Source organism: Lemur catta, chromosome 19, assembly GCF_020740605.2.
Source record: "Lemur catta isolate mLemCat1 chromosome 19, mLemCat1.pri, whole genome shotgun sequence".
Classification (NCBI taxonomy): domain Eukaryota; kingdom Metazoa; phylum Chordata; class Mammalia; order Primates; family Lemuridae; genus Lemur; species Lemur catta.
The window spans coordinates 25,952,242-25,974,362 of record NC_059146.1 but is presented as its reverse complement, the minus strand read 5'-3'; the positions used below and the strand labels follow the sequence as shown (position 1 = coordinate 25,974,362).

At 51.1% G+C, this 22,121-nt stretch overlaps 2 protein-coding genes across 6 annotated transcripts in view; one reads left to right on the top strand and one right to left on the bottom strand.

Annotated features, from left to right (window-relative positions):
• Positions 1-12,498, bottom strand: part of SYMPK (symplekin scaffold protein) — a 35,484-nt gene extending 22,986 nt beyond the window's left edge. The window contains exons 1-9 of one of the 5 annotated variants that reach the window (XM_045531385.1): positions 12,418-12,498; positions 8,676-8,799; positions 8,460-8,525; positions 7,055-7,108; positions 6,891-6,964; positions 4,994-5,120; positions 3,988-4,237; positions 2,238-2,408; positions 436-675 (exon numbers count right to left, since the gene is read on the bottom strand). In XM_045531385.1, coding sequence (XP_045387341.1) covers positions 436-675; positions 2,238-2,408; positions 3,988-4,237; positions 4,994-5,120; positions 6,891-6,964; positions 7,055-7,108; positions 8,460-8,525; positions 8,676-8,780 — 1,087 coding nt within the window. In that variant the 5' untranslated portion in view covers positions 8,781-8,799; positions 12,418-12,498. Of the gene's footprint in view, positions 1-435; positions 676-2,237; positions 2,409-3,987; positions 4,238-4,993; positions 5,121-6,890; positions 6,965-7,054; positions 7,109-8,459; positions 8,526-8,675; positions 8,800-9,797; positions 9,816-12,417 lie in introns of those variants that run through there. The other 4 variants (XM_045531387.1, XM_045531384.1, XM_045531389.1 and 1 more) reach the window with 4 other exon arrangements.
• An 839-nt stretch (positions 12,499-13,337) lies between these two features.
• FOXA3 (forkhead box A3) lies at positions 13,338-19,991 on the top strand. The gene is made up of 2 exons (XM_045531383.1): positions 13,338-13,574; positions 18,236-19,991. Exons 1-2 carry the CDS (start codon positions 13,506-13,508, stop codon positions 19,217-19,219), a joined length of 1,053 nt encoding a protein of 350 aa, XP_045387339.1. The 5' UTR covers positions 13,338-13,505; the 3' UTR covers positions 19,220-19,991.
• Positions 19,992-22,121: the final 2,130 nt, after the last annotated feature.

Sequence of the window (22,121 nt, the reverse complement as noted above, 5' to 3'; positions counted from 1 at the left end):
TGCCTGTGGGCCCAGCTACTCGGGAGGCTGAGGCAGGAAGATTGCCTGAGCCCAGGAGTTTGAGGTTGCTGTGAGCTAGGCTGACACAAGAGCACTCTAGCCCAGGTGACAGAGTGAAATTCTGTCTCAAAAAAAAAAAAAAAAGGAAGTGTTCATACTTGGGGAGAGGTTACTTTTGGAGAGGGATAAGAGGAAGACTATTTTCATTTTATTCCTTTCTATATAATTTAAACAATTCATAATTACTTATGAAATGTACTATATACTTTAATAATTCTACTTTGATACCATTTACTATGTGTCATATTATAAAGTTTATGATATAATACTAATACAAATTCAGCATATAGTTTAAGGTAAATAATTAAAGGTTTTAAGCACATGCAGCCTCTACCTCACCCCCTGCCAGGCCCCACACTCAGCCCCTCAGCTCACCTAGCTTCATCTTCTTGAGTGTGGAATCTGAGTCATCTCGGGGCCGCTTGCGGGCATCCTTGCTGCTGGGCATGTTGCGGGCAATCTCGGCCTGAGGTGTGCCCAGGTCCACCAGCAGGGTGGTGATCTGGGCCTGAAATTCCAAGGAGGCGGGGTGCTTCAGCACACTCAACAGGTGCAGCTTGAGGTTCTTACGCACGCTGCTCACCTGCGATTTGGCCAGCGTCGGGGGGAGGTTGGCTGTGAGGAAAGCAGCAGGAGGTTAGTGCTACAGACAGATTTCATGGCATCCTGCCAGTCTTAATTCCCAGCCCCAAACTTGGGCAGTGGTCTTGTAGGCATCTGCTAGAAAAGCTCCTTCGCCCCCAGATCCAATGTGTGTGGCATTCCGCCTCATGAGCTGATGTTTGAAACTTTTGAAAGGTCTCCATCACTATTAGTCAACCCTTAAAGAGAAAAACTCTCCCTTTTATTAAATATAAAGTCTCATCTCCCTCCATCTCCAGTCCGGAAATTCCAATACGCTTCCCCTGAGAAGGGTTATAATCACTACCTTCACCTCCAGAAATTCCCAACTGAACTGCTGCAACAGCTCACGGCTGGTCTCCTGCCACTCCCTGACGTAAGAATGACTTTCTACTGCCTAACAGTCACCTTGATGAGTGAGCCTTCCCTGTTCCACAGCAAAATAGGATGCCTGTAATTTTGCCTGCCTAGCATCCAATGCCCCTTTTCCTCAGCCAACAACATTCCCATTCTCCTTTGAGGGAACCACCCCGTCTCCATTCTCGGTCCCAGTGGACACGAGACCCAGGGCCAGTGAGAACACCGCATTCCCTTGGCCGCTGTAATTGGTCAAAGATAGGCTCGTAACCTCTGCTCAGCCAATCAGAAACAATGGGCATCAGCCCTTGGAGTTTTGCTGGAATGATCGGGAAGGAGACACTCTCTTTCCCCTTGGTTGCTAAGTTGGTGGAATGTAAGCCTAGAGCTATGGGGGCCATCTTTGTCACCCCAAGGAAAGAGCCAAGATGTAGAAAATAGGAGCCAAGAGATGAAGAAAAACAGAGCTATGACCTGCACAGACTCATGCCTCAACCCCAGACTTCTCAGTTTTCATACGTGCACAAAAGCAGAGAAAACAGTATGAGTTTCCATGTATCCATCAATATTTTTCTAATCTTGGAACACCTATCCTCCCCCTTTTTTTGGTGAGGGAGCGGCAGGAGATGTTGGAATATTTTAAAGTGTTTCAGGCCGGGCACGATGGCTCACGCCTCTACTCCTAGCACTCTGAGAGGCTAAGGCGGGTGGATTGTTTGAGCTCAGGAGTTCAAGACCAGCTTAAGCAAGAGCGAGACCCTGTCTCTACTAAAAATAGAAAGAAATTATCTGGACAACTAAAAATATATAGAAAAAATTAGCCGGGCATGGTGGCGTATGCCTGTAGTCCCAGCTACTCGGGAGGCTGAGGCAGAAGGATTACTTGAGCCCAGGAGTTTGAGGTTGCTGTGAGCTACGCTGACACCACAGCACTCTAGCCGAGGCCATAGAGACTCTGTCTCAAAAAAAATAAAAATAAAATAAAAGTGTTTCATAGACATCATGTCATTTTACCCCCACACACCTCAATATTAAAGCCACTTTTGAAATAGGTTTTGAAACATGCCAAAAGATTCCCATCTAATCTAGAGAATCCCACGGTCTGCTAGATTGATGACTAGCACTCAGGGGTCACCACCCAGCTCACATGTCTCAAGAGAATGGCCAGTGGAGAGGGGAAGGGGAGGGAATCAACCTACCATGCAGGGTTTCATAGGCCTGGATCACCTCGGACATGAACATGGGTCTCTGGCGGGCGATATTGGCGAGGGCACCCAGTGCTGTGGTCAGGTTGATGGAGGAGATGGCGGGGTGCACCATGAACTTGAGCAGCTGCTCCAGGGCTGCCTTTCCCTCTTCCCACAGCATGTCTAACGAGAGACAAAAGAGAACCGGTCAGTGGGGTCCTCTCTCCCAGGCCTCTGGTAAGAGTAGCTTTTGAGGCCAAATAGAAGGATGGACTCTGGTACTTAGATGTCTGTGAATGGCTAGAAAACCAGAAAATTTAGTGGTTGATGATTCCTATGCAACAGACTATTAATGAGTATAAAAATTTAGTAATGAAGATGTTCAAAACATGGGCTTGCAATAGTGAAAGACAAGAAATAATTTCCTTCCTTCCTTTCTTTTTTTTTTAGTGGGAACTTCAAATGCTGGACACAAGAAATAAGTTTAAATATCTAACTATTGGAAACAGACTACATCAACCATGTTGATGTAAAACTTTGAATATCTACCTATGCGTATATACACAGACAAAGAACTCAAAGTCCCTTGTAGTACCACTCCTCTCAATCTGGTCCCCAAAAGATATCCACTTTGGTGGATATCTTTCCAGAAATTTTCTATACAAAAACATACTGAATGGCACCTTATCTGAAATAGTGAATAAAAAACAAACTAATGTCCATCAACAGAGAATTGCTTAATAGAATGGATGTAACCATACTGTGGAATACTGAATAGCAGCTGAACGTGCCTCTCATAGGGAAAAGATGTCAGTGATATTATTGTTAAGTCAAACAATATATAAGAATAGATAAATAATATTTATGGAATGCTTACTATGCCGACCACAGTAATTCACTAAATGCTCACACCTACATCCTAAAGTTGATGCCATAATAACGATCCCCCATTTCCCAGTGAGGAAATAGGCGGAGAGACGGAGAATAAGTTACCTGTCCAACAGCAGAGCTGAGTTTCAAACACAAGCCACTACACTCTAATTTAATCTCTCGGCTGAAAATATAAAGCATGGTCTCATTTTTGTAAACAGAAAAGCAAATAAACGCAGACACTATGAATATATACATAGAAATGTCTACATATGCACAGAAAAGGTCTGGAAGGAAACATTTATCTCTAGGAAGCAGAACTGAAGGAAGGGTATTATTCCTTATATCTCTCCACATTGCTTGACACTGAAATAGGTGCCTGTACTACTTTTATAACTCGCAGCGAAGAAAACCATAAATCTAGCTAGCATTTATCAACTCGCACTCTCATGGAGCCACACTACAAATCTGTGAAAGGGCTACTATGATCATCTCCATTTTACAAAAAAGAAAATAAAGTTCAGAAAAAAGTAACTTAGCTGGGTGAGGTAGCTCACACCTGTAATCCTAGCACTCTGGGAGGCCAAGGCGGGAGGATCGCTTGAGCTCATGAGTTTGAGGTTGCTGTGAGCTAGGCTGACACCATGGCACTCTAGCCTGGGCAACAGAGTGAGACTCTAGTTCAAAAAAAAAAAAAAAAACTTCCTTCAGTTCATAATGAGTAAGCAGTGAAGGTGGGATTTGAACCTAGCATCAGGGCTCTTAATCACTGTGTCCAGAAATTAAAAACCAAAAAAGACAAAGGAGAGGGAGGGAGGGAAGTGAAGGAGTAGAGGAGGAAGGGAGCCAGGGCAGCGCTGACAAACGGTACCAGCGGATGGGAGGTACTCACTGTACTGGATGTAGGGGTGGTCCCGAGGGATACGGTCCAAGCTGATGTCGTGCTCCTGGCGTCGGGGTATCTCTGAGTCAGCCACGCGGGGTGACAGGGTGACAATGAGGCCCTCCACAAACTTGATGGCATGGGTGCGGATGCCATCGTTGTCAGAGTCCAACAGCAGGATGATGTCCCCAGCCATGGCAGACACCATGTCCCAGCAGGCCTCCTGGAGCTCGCTGATGACCCGCGACTTCACCATCCACTGCCAGTGGGCCGGGGAGGGATGGGAGAGACAGAGATGAAGACAACACTTCGATCACCAACACCCTCCAACACTACCCAGAGATCCATAAATGATGATGAATACATCCATTTGGTTAACAGTTACTAAGTTTCATCTCTGTCCCCAGCCCAGTGTGCTAGGTGATGCTGGGGACAGGACACAGTGGTGGCCAGGACAGGTCTGGCCCTGCTCTCATGGGGCTCACAGACAGTGACAACCTAGAGTGACGAAGGCTCAAATCTTAAGGAAGGCAAAGGAATAACAATGCTGGCCTCACAGGCGGTGGTGATTAAATGGATTCCCTCATTTCATTATTGCCAATGAACATCACACCATAGTGCGTTCTTTCCCTAGCACAGTCTATAATCAATATTTATGCAACTCTTTAATTATCGTTTGTCTCCTTCAATGGGTTATGAGCACCATGAAGGCAGGACCTGAACTGTCTTGGTCACTGCAATGTCCCCAGCATCACCTAGCACAGGGCTGGGCACAGAGGAAGTGCTCAGGGGATGTATATTGAATGAATAAATGAATGGACTGATGGAAGAAAGGATGGTTAATGGCAATTTCATGAGCCAGGAGACAACATTAGATCCCTCTGATGTCTGTTCCCACAGACCAACAGCACGTTTTGCTCATAAAGAATGTCTGACCCTGGTTTTGAACCCCAACAGATTAGTCTGTAAATGAGACCCTGAGTGGGATGCCCTCAGGTGGGGAAGGATCCCTCACCTGCAGGGCCACCTTGTAGAGCTGGGTCATGGTGAGGATGGCCTTCTTCACCACGTTCACATTCTCATCCCTCAGGAGCATGTTGAGGTTTGCAATCAGTTTCAGTAGTAACTCAATGTCTCGCTTGCTGGGGGAGGGAGAAAAAGGGGCAAGGTCAGGATGGTCTTAGGGTAGCTGGTAGGAGCCTAGGGACCAAGAGGAAAGGGAAATCAGGGCCCACGTCTCAGGGGACTGGAACGGAAGTGGCAGAGTCAGGGACTATACCTGCCTTGCTTGCCAGCACATTGGCAAGATGGGAACAATGCTTGGCACCTCCAGACTGAGCTGCCTCTGAACCCTCTATCTAGGCTGGTCCTGCAACCTCCACTCCTTTGCTTGATGCCATAACAATGATCCTGTTCACATTTTAGCAGGATCACTCCCCGCCACGTGAGCAAGTGTAGAAGTGGGGAATGAGCAACATCTCTTTAGGGGATGAAAATGCTTTGGAACTAGATTGTGAATGTGCTCAATGCCACTGAATTGTTCACTTTAAAGTAGCTAATTTTTTTTTTTTTTTTTTTTTGAGACAGAGTCACACTTTGTTGCCCGGGCTAGAGTGAGTGCCGTGGCTTCAGCCTAGCTCACAGCAACCTCAAACTCCTGGACTTAAGCGATCCTACTGCCTCAGCCTCCCAAGTAGCTGGGACTACAGGCATGCGCCACCATGCCCGGCTAATTTTTTTTTTTTATATATATATTTTTAGTTGGCCAGATAATTTCTTTCTATTTTTAGTAGAGACGGGGTCTCGCTCTTGCTCAGGCTGGTCTTGAACTCCTGACCTCGAGTGATCCACCCGCCTCAGCCTCCCAAAGTGCTAGGATTACAGGCGTGAGCTACTGTGCCTGGCCTAAAGTAGCTAATTTTTACATATGAATTTCACTTCAATTTAAGAAGAGTGGAAGCAGAAGAGCCAGAGAAAAGGCCCACAGACATCATCCAAGGAGGATGGCTTGGATCAGCAGAGCAGTAGACAAAGTGGTTGAAATATGGTCACCCTTTTTATCCCAGCACTTTCGGAGGCTAAGGCAGAAGAAACAGCAAGACCTCATCTCTACAAAAAATAAAAAAGATTAACTGGGAGTGGTGGCAGCTAATAGTCCTAGCTATTCAGGAGGCTTAGGAGGGAAGATCACTTGAGCCCAGGAGTTCAAAGTTATATGAGCTACAGGCCGGGCGTGGTGGCTCACGCCTGTAATCCTAGCACTCTGGGAGACCGAGGCGGGTGGATCACTTGAGCTCAGGAGTTCGAGACCAGCCTGAGCAAGAGCGAGACCCCCGTCTCTACCAAAAATAGAAAGAAATTATCTGGCCAACTAAAAATATATATAGAAAAAATTAGCCGGGCATGGTGGCGCATGCCTGTAGTCCCAGCTACTCGGGAGGCTGAGGCAGTAGGATCGCTTAAGCCCAGGAGTTTGAGGTTGCTGTGAGCTAGGCTGATGCCACGGCACTCACTCTAGCCCGGGCAACAGAGCGAGACTCTGTCTCAAAAAAAAAAAAAAAAAAAAAACAAAGTTATATGAGCTATGATCACACCACTGCACTCCACCCTGGGTCACACAGTGAGACCCCCTGTCAATCAATCAATCAAAGGTCACATGCTGTATATATCCTGAAAGTAGAGCCAACAGTCCTCACTGATGATGTAGACGTGAAGTATGGAAAAAGCAGAGGAATCACGGATAACCCCAGGCTTTCAGCTGTATTAAGCATTTGCTGGGAATCAGTGTATAAGATAGAGAACGGGGCCAGGAAGCGGACGGCAGGATCTCAGGGGCAGTCTCTGGGCCAGGCCAGGAGCTGAAGAGACTGATTCCACTGGGGCTGCTCCCCGGCTCCCGCGCCACCCCATACCATGCCTCCTCAATGAAGCCGATGACAAATTTTCGCACTTCGATCGATTTGTCTGCCTGGAAAGCGATGATCTCCTGCCAATGTCAGAGAGAGGTAGGTCAGGGCTACACCAGGATCCATCTCCTTCCCCCTATAGCCAGACTCCTTTCCCTTCTGTCACTCACATCCAGGAAGTTGTCCAGTAGTGTGGGGTCTTTGTTGATGATCAGCTCCTGGACCTGGAAGGGGATTGGGGTGGGAAGGAGGAACGCATATAAAATCGGGATCCAATCAATGCAGACAGGAGAACAGAGGGGAAAACGGCATGGGGCTAGGCAGCTGATCATTTTAATGCCTGCCTCTGCCACGCCCTAGCAAGGGCCCTGGGCACGGTCTCTGAACCCCACTCTGCTCTTCTATAAAATGGGACTCTTCAACGACAACTCACAGGGCTGTCAGGAGGCTTCAGTGAGATCTTACAACTGGTAGATAGTAAGGACGTGATACGTCAGGGGGCTAACAAACAAAAAGAGGGCAATGCCCCAGGCCTCCTACCTTCCTGAGGCTTGTCCTGCCTTCACCTGTCCATCAGTTCTCCCCAATCTCCGTCTGCTTCTGCTCCCCATTTCACACTGCCACAATTCAGCAAGCATCTTATGACAGTGAGGACTTGTTTCCTGAGGCCCTTGAACCTGCCAGGCTCTTTGGAACGAGCCCTTCCTTTGGACATCCTCCTAAAAGCCCAGAGTTGGCATGGGACCTGGCTCCTACAACTCAAGCCACTGTTGCTGAATGGCCCTCAGAAGCACCCCACGAAGGGGGCACTGTTAGCACCTACTCCACTGCAGAAGTGGAGCTGGCTCCCCAAGCCCACACACTGAGCAAGTAGCAGAACTGGGGTTCTTACACAGGTAACCTGGCCCCACAATTTCTGATCTCCAACTGCCTCCTGTTCTGAACCATGCCCAGCCCCTCCCCCCCCCATCCTCTTCTGCCTTTGTATACACTTTTGTGCACTTTGCTTGAGATGCTCTCCCTCTCTCATTTGGTATGCTTTTCTCTTTTTATCTCCAGGGCTTGGCTCAAATGTCCCCACTTCCAGAAAGTCCTCCCTGACTCCCCATCCCTAGTCCAGGTCAGGAGCTCCCTCCAGCCTCCCACAGCCCCCTAGACTTCTTCATTCCAGCTCTGCCCATTCTGGGTCATCACTGTCTGGTGATAGTCGTGTTTTCCCCACCAGACTGGACCCTGGCAGAGAGGAAATGCAATGATGAAGAGCACAGGACCTGGAGTCAGAATCTAGGATCCAAGTTCTAGTTCAGCCAGCTCCTGGCAGAATGACCTTGGACTAACTATTTAAGCTCTGAGGTCAGCTTCTTTCTGTATAAATAGGGTTGAAATTACCCTGCCTTGTGGAGCTTTTCTGAGAATCAGATGAGAGCATGTCTGCACAATACTGAGCTCCATGGTGGGCACATACTAAGTACTTAAGTGTGGACACTAGTGTTATTACCAGTGTCTTCTTTCTCAGGTTCCCATCCCCCACCCCTTGTCCTGCTCAGCCCAGGACCACCCCCATGCCCTCATCACCTGTCTGAGCACTGTGATCTTTGAGTCATTGGTGATCAGCGCTGCCTGGTTGAGGAGATCCACCACCTATAAGGAAGGGCAGAGGCGGGTGACAGTGCTAGCCTTGCCACCCCAGTCCAGCCCCCTCAGCACTCTCAGGGCTCTGCCACCTGGGGGTGGATTATCCAAAGACAGGGGCTACACCTCCCCACTCCACGCCCTTCTGGCCACACCTACCCTCTCTGAGGTGGTCATGCCATCAATGCCTGGCCCCTCTTCTTGAGTGAAAAACTGTGATGCCACACTCCGGCGGGTGACACTGTCCCCACTGCTGTTTGCCATGGCTGCCGTCAGGTGCTCCCTGGAAAACAGAGGGGATGGATCAAGCTCGGGGTCCCTATGGATGGGCTGGCCTGGACTATCACCTTAACACCCACAAAGGGATCAACCCTTCTTCCCAGGCTGTGCTTTCCCTGAGTAGCCTTCTGAAGCCCCTCTCCCCTCCAAAGTCTGTCTCTAGCTTACGTACGTGTGCTTGGAGGTTGTAATTTAGAGGAGACTATTGTCTCCCAGGTCAGAGGCAGCACTCTAAGCCTCACCCCAAACATCTGCTGAACGACTGACCAAATAAATGCACAGCAGCCACCTCGCTGGTCTCTGTGCCTCCTGTCTCTCAATCTGGGCTGTACTCAGCACTGGGCCCCAGAGCAAACTTTCTAAATCACAGCTCTAAGGAACACCAGTCACAGAGCCCTGCATACGAGGCCTGCTTAAATATTATTTCAGCCATTCTCTGGAATACTATAGAGCTATTTTTAAAAAGGAGGGAGGGGGACTTTTGAGCATCTATCACTGGCAAAATTATGAAATGATTAATGCAGAAGGATATCATTTACAGCACGATTTATAGCTGTATGATAGCAAAAGACTAGAAGCAACTCAAGTGTTCTCAAATAGGGAGACTGGCTGAAAAAGACACACAATAAAAGACTATGCAACTGTAAAAAGGAATGAGGGAGAAAAGAAGAGGGAATGAGGAAAATCTCAATACACTGATAAAGAGTGCAAATAAGCAAAGTAGAAGGCAATGTTTACTATATGCTAGCTTTTTATAAAACAGAAATATGTTAAAAAAGAAAAAATTCAAAGATATACCAAATGGCAGACGAACAGGGTAACAGGGTAAAAGAAAACATTGGTGGATCTTAATGTATTATCGTGAAAAGATGTCCATGATAGCCCGTGTGGCATCACAGAATAATACATACAATTCAACTCATTTTTGTCAAGTGTCTGTGTACATATTGTATACAGAATGACATCTGCATATACAGAATGACCTGAGGCGAGAAACTTAACTTCTCTGGGTCTCAGTTTCCTCTTCTGCATATGGGATTGTACTGTGCCCCGTCTACCTCCTAGGACGATTCTGAGGATTAAATGAGTTAGTACACAAAGTAAACATTAGATAAGTATAACTATTGTTTTTATGTACATGAGAAAATATGCGAAGGATCTTAACTGTTAATATTAACTCTTAATATTAATTACAATAATTAACAATAATTTGAGGAGGGCAAAAAAGATATTTTTAAAAAGGAACAAGATCGATTGTACAAAGCACCACATGTACTCACCATCAAATCACTGATCATCACCTAAGAGCACATTTAGGAATTACATTGATCGGGTGTCAGGCAGATATGGGTGGGAGAGGGGATGGGTGCATACATACATAATAAGTGTGATGCGCACTGTCTAGGTGATGGACACGTTTGAAGCTCTGACTCAGGGGGGCGGTAGGGGGGCAAGGGCAATATAAGTAACCTAAACTTTTGTACCCCCTCAATATGCTGAAATAAGAATAAAAAAAAAAAGATCGATTGTACAAAGCAACTCTTTACAATAGTATCACACAGTAGGTGTCTGCTGAATGAATGACTATCCAATAACCTCCTCCCTAGTTTCCTGCTGCCTATCGCCCCCACGTTATGCTCAGAGTCAGCCAAAATCCTCACCAAAGCCTACCAGCCCTTAGAGAACCTGGCCTCTTCTACCTCTGTCCTTTCCTCCTCCTCAGTTCTCTGCTCCAGCCACTCTGGCCTCCTTGCTCTCCTGTCAACATGCCAAGCACTCCCCTTCCTCAAAACCTTTGTGCTCCTCCTCCCAGTATCAACACAACTGCCTCCTTCCCCCTTCAGGTCTCCACTCAAAAGTTTCTACAGGGAGGGCTTCCCTGACTACCCTATTTCAAATTTCAACTCCCTCTCCCTCCCCATCTGTGCTATTTTATTTTTCTCCATGGCATTTATCTTATAAGCTCTGTGGGGACAGAGATTTTTTGGTGTTTATTTACTTTCTATATCCCCAGCATAGAACAGTGCTTGGCATCTAGTAGGTGCTCAATAAATATCTGCTGAACCAATCAACACCCCTGCCAAAGGGCTTTTCCAATCATTGGGCTCAGTCAGAATCCCTGACCTTTCACTCTAGAATGCTTAAAAAATAACAGCTAGTATATGCTGAACTCATTAAGTATTATTTTCCATGTCTATTTTACGGCTGAGGAAAGACCAGGGAGGTAAAGTCACTTGACCAAAGGCACACAGCTTGTAAGAGGTAGAAACAGCAGTATGGTTGCAGAATCTATCTTCCTTACCACTGTTCTATACTGTCTTTCTGAAAGGAATTGTTTTTCCACCCAGTTCTGTTCATGTAAGCCAAGAAGCACAGCCACTTGACAACCAGCATACTGGGGTCCCTGACGAAAGCATAATAAACCTTTCTAATTTTTTCATGATGACAATGCATCAAGATCACCAAAATTTTTTACCGTGTTTCCTTCCTCTCTGGTTTTTTCATTTATGCTTTCAGTTGCTTTTTGTTCCTTTTTTTCAATACCATATGCCTTTCCACCCATACAGTTGTTTTTTGAAAACATATATACATATTTCCTTTTCTTTTGCAAAAAGGGAGCACACAATAAACATTATCTTCTGCTTTACCTGTTTTCACTTAATATGCTAAGTGGTAGATTAGTATACAGAGTGGAAGCCACTCTATCAATGTATAGAGATTACCTTCATTCTCTTCTCCTTTCTCCCTCATTCCTTTTTACAGCTGCATAGTATTTTATTACGTGCATGTATTATAGTTTTTTCAAGCCTGTGTTCCAATTTCAGAACATCTGTGATGCTCGCAGTCCTTTGCTCTAATGAACGATGTCATTGTTTCCCCCTCAGTCCCCGTGTACTCCCTGTGCAGTACCCTGGCCACTCCCACCTGGGAATATGACCATTCCCCTGTTTTATCCCACAGAGTGGCTCTAGGAGTGTCTTTCATTCATTCAACGAACAGTAACTGGGCATCTCCAGTGTGATGGGCGCTGTGCTGGGAACACAGCGGTGACCAAGACACACCCAGTTCCCACCCTCGTGGAACTCACGGTCACAGACATAATCAAAGAGTACACAGATAAAGGTCTAATAACAAACTAGACCACATGGGACATGAAGGAAAGAACGGGCGAATTTCAGGATGGAGGGCAGGAAAGGAGGGCTTCGCAGAGGAAGTGACGTTCGCGCCAAGCCCCGAAGGATGAATGGGAGCTAGCCAGGCAGGAGTAAGAGGATGTTGCGGGCAGAGGGTGCAGACTGTGCAAAAACACTGACGCGGGAAGGCGCATGGCAAGTTTGAGGAACCGAAAGGCCAATGCAGCTGTACGAGGCGGGGAAGGAGCAAAGAGGCACACTCCAGACCCGCGAGGTCTGCGGGGCGGACACTCCTGGAGGGCCACGTTGGACCTTTGCCCTGCGGGCACTAGGGAGCCAAGGAAGGGTCCTGAGCAAGGGGAAGAAACTGGGGTCCCGAACGTCACTGCTCCCCTCTCCTCGCAGCGGCCCTCCCCTCGCCTGCGCCCCTGCCTCTTCAGGGCTCCTCCTCCCTTAGTCCCCGGGCTCTCACGCCGCCTCCCGCTCACCACGGCTCCGGCCTCCGTCCCCCTCGCGCCCCCTCGGCAGCGCCTCTTCACCTACGCTGCCGCCGCCGCCGCCATCTTCCGTTCGCCGCCAGGAACATTGCGCACGCGCCACACGCGCAGGGCCGCCGGTAAATGGAGTCCAGACCGCGACCCGCCCCTGTCCTCGCCTCCGGCTGCGCGAGCCTCTTTCCGCCCTCCCCGAGACTCCGCCGGGCGGCCCTTTGCTTCCGGCCTTCCATCACCATGCCTTGTGGGAAATGTAGTCCCCCTCGACAGAGGCACCGGGCTGAAGGGCGCTCGAGGATTCTGGGAAATGCAGTTCTCGGTGGTTCTGCGTCCCTGGACGGCTGGCTGGTGTTAGACAGTGGAGAGTCCCGACGGCGAAGCTGCTAGGTCTTGGAGCTGGTCTTTTGCCTTAGTGGGATCTGAGCAGAGGCTCCGATCATCTCCACCTTTGGTCCTGACCCTTTACATAGTCTGAAGTATTTCCGGCCGTCGGAAGCCCCAGTCTTTCCCTCCGTGCAATGGGAATGGGATTTTGAGAGTTTCTTGTGGGTCCTTATAGTGAGTGGCATGTAGGTACCCCTGGAGTCCACGGCGCTCTGAGCCCCCTTCCTTCGCGGCGCTCATGCCGAGCTCTGCCTTTTCGCCCTCTCAAGTCGAGGTGATGAAACCTCCTGGGATAGAAAGTCCCCAGACTTCTGTTCTCTGGGCCTGTAGTATCCCCGCTGTCTCCCACCTGTGGCTCGCTCCTGTTCAGCCATCTCCACCTCTCCCGTCCCGGGGCTGCGGCTCCCGGCGCCTGAGGTCTGTCTTCTCACAATCCCGCAGGGGGCGCCCCAGTCCGAGCGCGCCGCCCTCGGGGAGGCGGGAGGGGAGCCCGGGGCGGGCGAAGGCGGGGTGGGGTGGGGGGGGGTGGTGTCCCGGCTATAAAGCGTGGCCGCCTCCCGCGGCGCCCGGGACAGCTGGACCCCGGGGCAGTCGGACGGGCGGGCGCCGGTCGAGCTCGGACCGTGCCCGCTGCCGGAGCCGAAGCACTCCGCTCCCCCGGGGCCAGAGCGGGGCGGCTGGGGGCGCAGGCCCGGGGGATGCTGGGCTCGGTGAAGATGGAGGCTCATGACCTGGCCGAGTGGAGCTACTACCCGGAGGCGGGCGAGGTGTGTCCTCGGGGATGGCGGAGCGGGAAGTGGGCGGCAGGTATCGCGGTGTGGGTTTAAATGGAGCGGGGGCCGTGGTTGGGGCTCAAATGGGGGCCAAGACACCTAGTTGGGGAGCCTAGGAACTAGGGACATGGAGACCAGGTGTGGGAGTCAGGGACGGGGACGAGCCATGGGAGCGCGGGGTAGGCAGGCTACTCGCGGCCAAAGGGGAGTCAGGAAAATTTAGGTCACACCTTAAATATGAGAGCCGGGTGTTGGGGCCCCAAAATGCTAGGGATTAAAATTAACAAACCAAAGGTAGGAATGAGAGCTTCAGGGTGGAGGACAGAGTTTAGGGGTTTCAGGAAATGGGGTTCAAAGTTGGGGGGAGAGATGAAGACTAAGAGACGGAGATCACCATTAAGGCAAGTCTGCGGTGGGAGCTCAGGGATAGAACATAGTGTTAAAGATGGGGGCTGTGGGAGAAGAAATCAAAATTGAGGTTCAAGGATAAGGATTGGCTGGTGATCTAAGACAGGGTCAGAAACGGGTTGGTTAGTGCTCAGGGGTAAGAGATGGAGGGAGGCGCTCAAAAGTGAAGCTTCATTTTGGGAGTCTGAAATAACAGGTGGCTTAGAGTTGGGGCTTGGATAGATGGGGGCTCAGATGGGGTCAGTTGGGGACCTGAGAGTAGGAGATGTGGACGTCAACATTGGCATCCCTGCCCACGACCCTCAGCAGGGACTCCCCAAGTCAGAGGCTGCAGGGTTTCAGATTGTGTGTCTCCCCACACCCCCATCCAGCAACCTTTAGCAATTGCTGAAGTCCTCATCGAGTCTCACCTCAGACAAGGCTGTCCTGGGTTGAGGGATAGGGGTTAAGGGTGTATCCTAATTCCTGCACCCCAGCAGACACAAAGTCCTTCCTCAAATCTAGCTCCATTCCTCTTGTTGCAAGGATTGCTGCTCCATAACTCACTTGCTGTATAATCAACATTATGAGGTTGGAGGGGTGGGGATCTGGGGTCCCAATCTGAGAGTTATGCGGGTCTAGACACTTGGATTCCTAATCTGGAAGGGAACTGTAGGCTTGAGGGGGAGGCGTGGGGCTGGGATGACTGGGTTCGCCAGGGAGGCAAGACCTGGTAGTTATAGGGGCCCTAGTGTGCCCAAGTCTTGGGTCTGGGGCTTGAAGCTGTAGTATGGGGATTCTCGGATCCCCAGGCTTTTGGGGCTTGGCCAGGTGCCCGGGAGGGGCCAGTCCTGGGTGTGGGGAGGTGTGAGGTGCACGTGGAGTGGGGCAAGGCCAACTGGGGAAGGGATTGGGAGTGTTGAGAGGTGGAGGTGGGGCGGCTGGAGGTATGAGTTGTAGAATGAGGAAGGCAGAGACCAGGGTGGGAGGTGGAGGCTCCCAGGTAGTGATGGGATCCCTGCTGGCCCCCTGGAGAGTTCTTGAGTCATGATTTAAGGGAACCAACTACAAATCACTATCTCAGGGGCACATCTTAAGAAGTAAATTGTGGGGGTCTAGGCAGGAAGAGTCAAAATTTGGGGCACAGTCCAGATGGATCGAAGTTTTGGGGACAATTTGTATGGAAATTGTGTGAGAAAGGAAGGGACAGTCTGGCATATTGAGGACAGACTGGCATATTGTGGAAGAGTAGATATATGGAGGGCTAGAAACCGATTGGGGGATTCTGTCTGAGGGTCTCCCCAGTCTTCCCATCAGGTGAGCCCACCTCTTCCCCTTGGGTCAGAACAATGGGGAGAGAAATATCTGTATTCAACCGGCAACTGAGAATCAAGAGGGTCCCCAAACCGCCGCCTCTTGCCTACAGCACCCGCCTGCTGAGGTGATGTTGACACCCGGAGGCTGGCTCCCTGTCTGAAAGGAGCTTGAGAAATTACCACCCTGGGCATCCCCGCTGGCCTCAGGTTCTTGCAGATGAGCTGACCCAGCTGCTCCCCCACTTTTAGAGATAGAAAATCTGAAGCCCGGAAGAGTGTCGGGGTCGTGGGTTGAGTCTGGGACTAGAAACGAGGCTTCTGGCTTCACACTGCCTTTCTCTGCTCCCTGTCACACCCTTCTCCAGAGACAATAAGGAAATGAAAGAGGAGAAATTCTAGCCTCCTAATGTAGGGGTGCAGGTCCCCTGAGGGCTTTCCCCCCAATCTCAGCCCCACCCTGGCGGGGGAGATCCGGTTCAGACCCGGACACCAGGGCTTCATCCCAGCCCCTGGGCGTGGGAAAGCCTAGGGTGGATTAGGGCAGCTGGAGTGCTTGAGGTCAGACCTCAAGGAGGACTTCCGGGAGGGTGGGGAGCCAGAAAAGGGAGGCCCTGGGGTCCCAATCTGTCTTACTCTGAGATACTGGAGAGCCCGCCTGGGTTGGAGAAGGGGGGTGGGGGTCATAAGGATTTAGGAACTCTCTGTGGACCCCCTTGAATCCATCACCTTCTCCCCTCACCTCTTTCCTTATCCTGGGGAGGGGGTAGAAGCCACCAACCAGTGGGGAGACCAGGGCATGGGGGGAGGGGAGAGCTGTGGCTCCAATTTCACTTTGAGACTTCTGGGGAGCTGCAGACACTGAGGAAGAGGGACAGAGAGATACAAAGATGTGCGGAACGGGGTGCAGGCAGGAGGGGAGAGGGGTGCAGACAGAGGGGTAGACGGGGGAGAGACAGTGCCACAGAGGGGAGAAAGAGACAAAGGGGAAAGAGAGATGGGGGAGGGGAAAGAGTGTAGAGGTACTGAGACAGGGACAGAGAGGGACAGATAAACACAGAGACAGAAACAGCCAACAGAGACATTCAAAGGGATGAGAAAAAAGAGCTACCTGGAGAGACATTTGAAGTAGAGAGGGCAGAGTTTCTTCACTGAGACCTGGGGTTGGTTGCCACCTGTTCCTGGCTCCCTAAGTGACCCTGGTAAGAACCTTTCCTTTCTGGACCTTGGGATCAGCAGACGCTTACAGTGGCAGGGGACTAGACAGTATCCACTAACCCACAGCCACCGTGGCTCTGGCCAGAGCTATGTATAGCAGCACCCTCAGTGCCATGAGACCCCAGGTGCGGAGGGGACAGGGCAGAAGGGGGCAGACGGGGGCAGACGAGGGGATGAAGGAGAGAGGGTGGGAGACCGTGGGTGAGAGGAGCAGATACAGACAGAAAGAGAGAAACCATGTCCGGCATGCTTTTTGTTTTCCTTGTTTATCCTGTTCACTGTCATCTTCCTGCTAGACTGTCACCTCCCTGAGGGCAGGCATTTCTGTCTGTCTCGTTTACTGCCCTGATAGCATGATCTGAAACACAGGTCTGGAGCCAGACCGCCTTGGATGCAGAATCCCAGTTCTACTCCTTCCTTGCTGTGTGACCCCAACAACCTCTCTGGGCCTCGGCTCATTCAGCTGTAAAATGGGCATCATAATAACGCCTCCCACCATGGCAAGGTTGTAAAGATTAAAGGAGACCGTTCCCATGCGGTGCTTGGAGCAGTGCCTGGCAGAGTAGCTGGCCGATAAATACTTGTTGAATGGATGACAGATTATAGAGGGTTATTTAGCGAGACATAACAATGCCTACCTTGTTTCATTGAGCTAAGATGTACCTCCCCCCCCATTTAAACATTTCCAAAAATGAGATGCATTTACAGTCAATGGTGTCTAATGATTTTAACAGAGTGTTTTTTCCTATTTGTATATAAAATAACGCTGCAACTTATAGTGAAGTCTTAGGTTTGAAGATATATAGTAAATAGATAAATAATATGTATTAGGTTGAAATGTGTGATTTCTGATATTCAAGCATTTTGATCTATATATAAAAGCTTATAATCTAAAACATTGATGGAGAGCTACAGATATACATTAGATTGTTAGAGAGTTATAATAACTACTTAAGATTATTAAAATTATTAAAATCTTTTTGGTCTCAGGATCTCTTCACCCTCTTAAAAATTATTGAGGACCCCAAACACTTTCTGTTGACATGGGTTGTGTATATCAATATTTACCATGTGTGAAATTAAAACTGAGAAATTTTAAAAATATGTATTAATATTTACATGTAATATGTATATGTAATATTAATATGTAATAATAATTTTGCCATTTTAAAATGGCAATAATTTGTTAGTATAAATCCAAAGTATTTTTATTAAAATAACTATATTTCAAAAAAAAATTTAGCGAGAACAGCAGCACTGCTTCATTTTTGCAAATCAAGTCTGGCTCAATAGAAGAAAGCCATATTCTCATAGCTGCTTCTATTGCAATGTCAGGTGTCACTCATGAGAAAGAGAGTGAAAAAGACTAATGATATCTTAGTATCTTAGTGTTATTTTGGAAATAGTTTTGACTTTGTGGATGCCCTAAAAGGGTTTCAAAGAATCCCCAGGGTGTGCCAGACCCTGGAGAACCACTCAAAGTGTGACCTTGAGTATATGGGGGCAGGGGTGGGGTGGGGTGGGGGTGGGATGGGGGAGGGGAGGGGCCAGAGGGGGGGTGCACTGGGAGGGGGAGGAGACTTCGAGAGATGGCTGTCTACAGAGAGGTAAAGATGCCAGGTTCCTGTACAGGAGGCAGGACAGACAGACGGACACACAGTGGGTCCTGCGATCCTTTGCTGACCAGCAGAGTGGAGCCCCACTGACCCCTCCGCATCTCTCTTTCTCTCCCTGCAGGTCTACTCTCCAGTGACCCCGGTGCCCACCATGGCCCCCCTCAACTCCTACATGACCCTGAACCCCCTAAGCTCTCCCTACCCTCCCGGGGGGCTCCCCGCCTCCCCACTGCCCTCAGGCCCCCTGGCGCCCCCAGCTCCCGCAGCGCCCCTGGGGCCCACCTTCCCGGGCCTGGGAGCCAGCAGCGGTGGAGGCAGCAGCTCTGGGTACGGGGCCCCGGGCCCTGGGCTGGTGCACGGGAAGGAGATGCCGAAAGGGTACCGGCGGCCCCTGGCGCACGCCAAGCCGCCGTATTCCTACATCTCGCTCATCACCATGGCAATCCAGCAGGCGCCGGGCAAGATGCTGACGCTGAGCGAGATCTACCAGTGGATCATGGACCTCTTCCCCTACTACCGGGAGAACCAGCAGCGCTGGCAGAACTCCATCCGCCACTCGCTGTCTTTTAACGACTGCTTTGTCAAGGTGGCGCGCTCCCCAGACAAGCCGGGCAAGGGCTCCTACTGGGCCCTGCACCCCAGCTCAGGGAACATGTTTGAGAACGGCTGCTACCTGCGCCGCCAGAAACGCTTCAAGCTGGAGGAGAAGGTGAAAAAAGGCGGCAGTGGGGCGACCGCCGCCAGGAACGGGACAGGGGCTGCGGCGGCGACCAGCACCCCGGCTGCCACAGTGGCCTCCCCGCCCCAGCCCCCGCCTCCAGCTCCCGAGCCTGAGGCTCAGGGCGGGGAAGATGTGGGGGCTCTGGACTGTGGCTCACCCCCTCCCTCCACACCCTATTTCACTGGCCTGGAGCTCCCAGGGGAGCTGAAGCTGGACGCACCCTACAACTTCAACCACCCTTTCTCCATCAACAACTTGATGTCGGAACAGACGCCAGCGCCTCCCAAACTGGACGTGGGGTTTGGGGGCTATGGGGCTGAAAGTGGGGAGCCGGGGGTCTACTACCAGGGCCTCTATTCCCGCTCCCTGCTTAATGCATCCTAGCGGGGGAGCGGGGACACGGTGGTGGGGTATGGCTGTAGCTCACACCATCAGGCTCTTGGGGCCTGAGCCTTCTGGTGACACTTTGCTTGTCTCATTGGTTAACATCTTGGTCAGTCTGTTCCTTACTGTGATGATTGCTGTCTCTGCGGACATCATTTTGATCTACCGGGTACTGTGATAACCACCATGGGCATCTTGGTGGGCCCACTGGGTACCTCAAAGACTGCCATGTTGATTGGTGTTATTGGGTGATCCACTGAGTGCTTCGATGGCCGCCATCTGGGATGCCATCTCGGTGGGCCCTCTGGATGCTATGACGGACATCTCCTGACTGACCCGTTGGGTGTGGTGGTGATAGCATTTCATCTCTTTTGGCCCATTGGGTGCTGAGGTCAATTCTTTCCCAGTGGACTTCTTGGCACAGCATGTGCCGAGTTGGCCACCATCCTGTATAACATCTTTTTGGCCCATTGAGTGCTTTGATGGCCACCCTACTGGCTGGGTGACATTATCAGTGGGCCATTGTGCCCTGTGATAGCCATCACAGCCTCATGTTGGCTGAGCAGTCACCGTCTCTTTGGTGTGGGTTGGGTGAGGGGTTGGAGGTGAGAATACACCTTAGTTTTCTCTGAAGCCCATCCATGCACTCTGGTCCAAGGGAACCCGAAAGGGCTGGTTAGGGTGTGGGGAATGTCTACTGAGGTCTGGTTCTTGCCTGGGAAGCGGGACACTGGCTCTGTTTGACCATTAAAGGCACCATTGCCACCTCTTATGAATGTCTCTTTTCCTTCGTGGGTGAGCCCTGTGGGCCGAACACCCGAATTTCTGTTCCCCCGGCCCCTCTCCTTCCTTGCCCTAGAGCTGGCTGCCTCTGGGGGAGGGGCTGAGGGAGGTATCGACCTGACCTTTGGCTCTTTGCTGTCCCTGACCCCAAGGACAGTTTGTTCACAGATAGCAGCCCCCGCAGCAGTGGGGCCAGGGCAGCAGGGGGAGGTGGCTCTGCGGTGACCAAGGCCATCTCCCTACCCCCACTTCCCAGACACATACACCCACCCCTCCAGCTCTGAGGCTCAGGCAGCCTAGGGGCTGCTCAATTTTTGGCGAAGCTGGGGAGGAGGAAAAGGACAGAAGAGGTGTTAATTGAAGGACTGGAGATGGTGTGTGTATGTGTGTGCACACGTGCGCTGGGGATTATGGGGTACCACTATGCCTGTTGGGGTCCCCGTGGTCTACCGCAGGGTGTTACCTATTGTCTGTGTCCCTCAGTTGTGTGGCTTTGTGTGTCTGTTCATACTCTGGGCGTGTGCTTACCGTGGGCGTCTTGTGTGTGTGTCGTTATTGTTTTGTGTGTGTGGTTCTCTTTGTAGACCTACCCCCAGGTCCCCCTGGGTCAGGTGTGTCTGCTTGTCACTTTGCCTGCCTACCCACTGCCTCAGAGAGTGTGCATGTGTGAAGACATCCACGTGGCAGGTCTGCCTGTCATGGTCATTTATGTGTATCTCTGTGAGTCAACATGTGTCTGCATGTTTAAAAGAAAGTATGTGTGTTTGTGTGTGATGCCTGTCACTGTTGTGTTTGCGTGTGAGCATGTGTGGAGAGTCTGCCAGTCCTGGTGTGTCTGTCACTTTTGTGGCTGTGTGGGGAAGGAGCTGGGTCCTCCTTTGGCGGCTGTGGGCCTCTGGGTTTGGGATCTGGGTGTCTGTCCCTCCAGGTCTCTCCTGAGGCTCTGAGTCCACCTGTCTGCACTCAGAGTGGCTCTCTCGGTAACACGATGGTGCACTTCGCACCCCTCCTTTCAGGGTGGAAACTGAGGCCGGGAATGGGAAGAGACTGGGCCAAGGTCACTCAGCAGTGGAGCAGGTGGGCAGGACCAGTCTGATAATGTCTTTTCCTCCCGTTGTATTTGCCGGTCCCAGTTGTTGGCTCTCTGGTCGCCCATTCATTTATTCGGGTCAGCCAGCCAGCCAGCCATTCATTCATTCGAACACCAAAGACTTCGCCAGTGTATTCACCTGTGTGTGCGTGTGTGCCCACACACACAAGCGCCTGTGTGATGTGTCTCCCTGTGTGCGTGTCCACCTTTCCCCTTGTCTCTTAATGTCATCTCTTTCTGTGCCACTTTGTCCCTGACCCTTCCTCTCTGTTTTTGTCTGTCTCTTGGTTTCTTTGAAATGCTGGCTCACTCCCTGCCCGTCTGTCTCTCATATGGTCTGCCCTGCTCTCTCTCTCTCTCCTTTCTCTCTATTGCTTCGACTCGGTCCTGCCCTCTCTCTGGGTCTCCGGGTCTCTCCCTGCTTCTCTCAGGGACTCTGACTTCCTTTCTTGGGGTCTGTCTCCCTCATTCCTTTTCTTGATCTCTCGATTCCCTTCTTCTCTGGCCTCCCTCCCTCTCCCGGCTCCCTGAGTTTCCGCCTCTACCTGCCACCTCGCAGGCCAGGCCCTCTATTTCTGTCGCTGTGCCCGCCTTGCCAGCTGCGTGTCACCCCCCGCCCCCTGCCGTGCTGGCTCCCCTGTCCAGTCCCACCAGCCTCGCTGTCCTGGGCAGGCTGGGGAATTCCTCCTGGTTCCTGGAAAAAACAACTGGGGCCGAGAGAAAGGCCCTCAGTCTCCCCGGGCACCCGCCCCCCTCCCTCGGGCCTGGGGGTCTCTCCCTGAGTCGGCCAGCCCGAGGCAGGAAGCCCTGCGGTTTCTGGCTTCTCCCAGGCGGCCTCCGGATCTGGCCCCCGCCCCCCCGGCCAACAGCCCAAATATTATTCCGCGGGAGGAGTCGGTGGTGGCGGGAGGAGGCCCAGGCTGAAAGAGGCTTTCAGGGCGGCCAGGCCTGGGGCTTCCTGTCCCCAGGCTCGGGCCTCAGGCCGCCCCAGTGGGGACCTCAGGTGGCCGGAGGGGCGGGGTGTTGTTG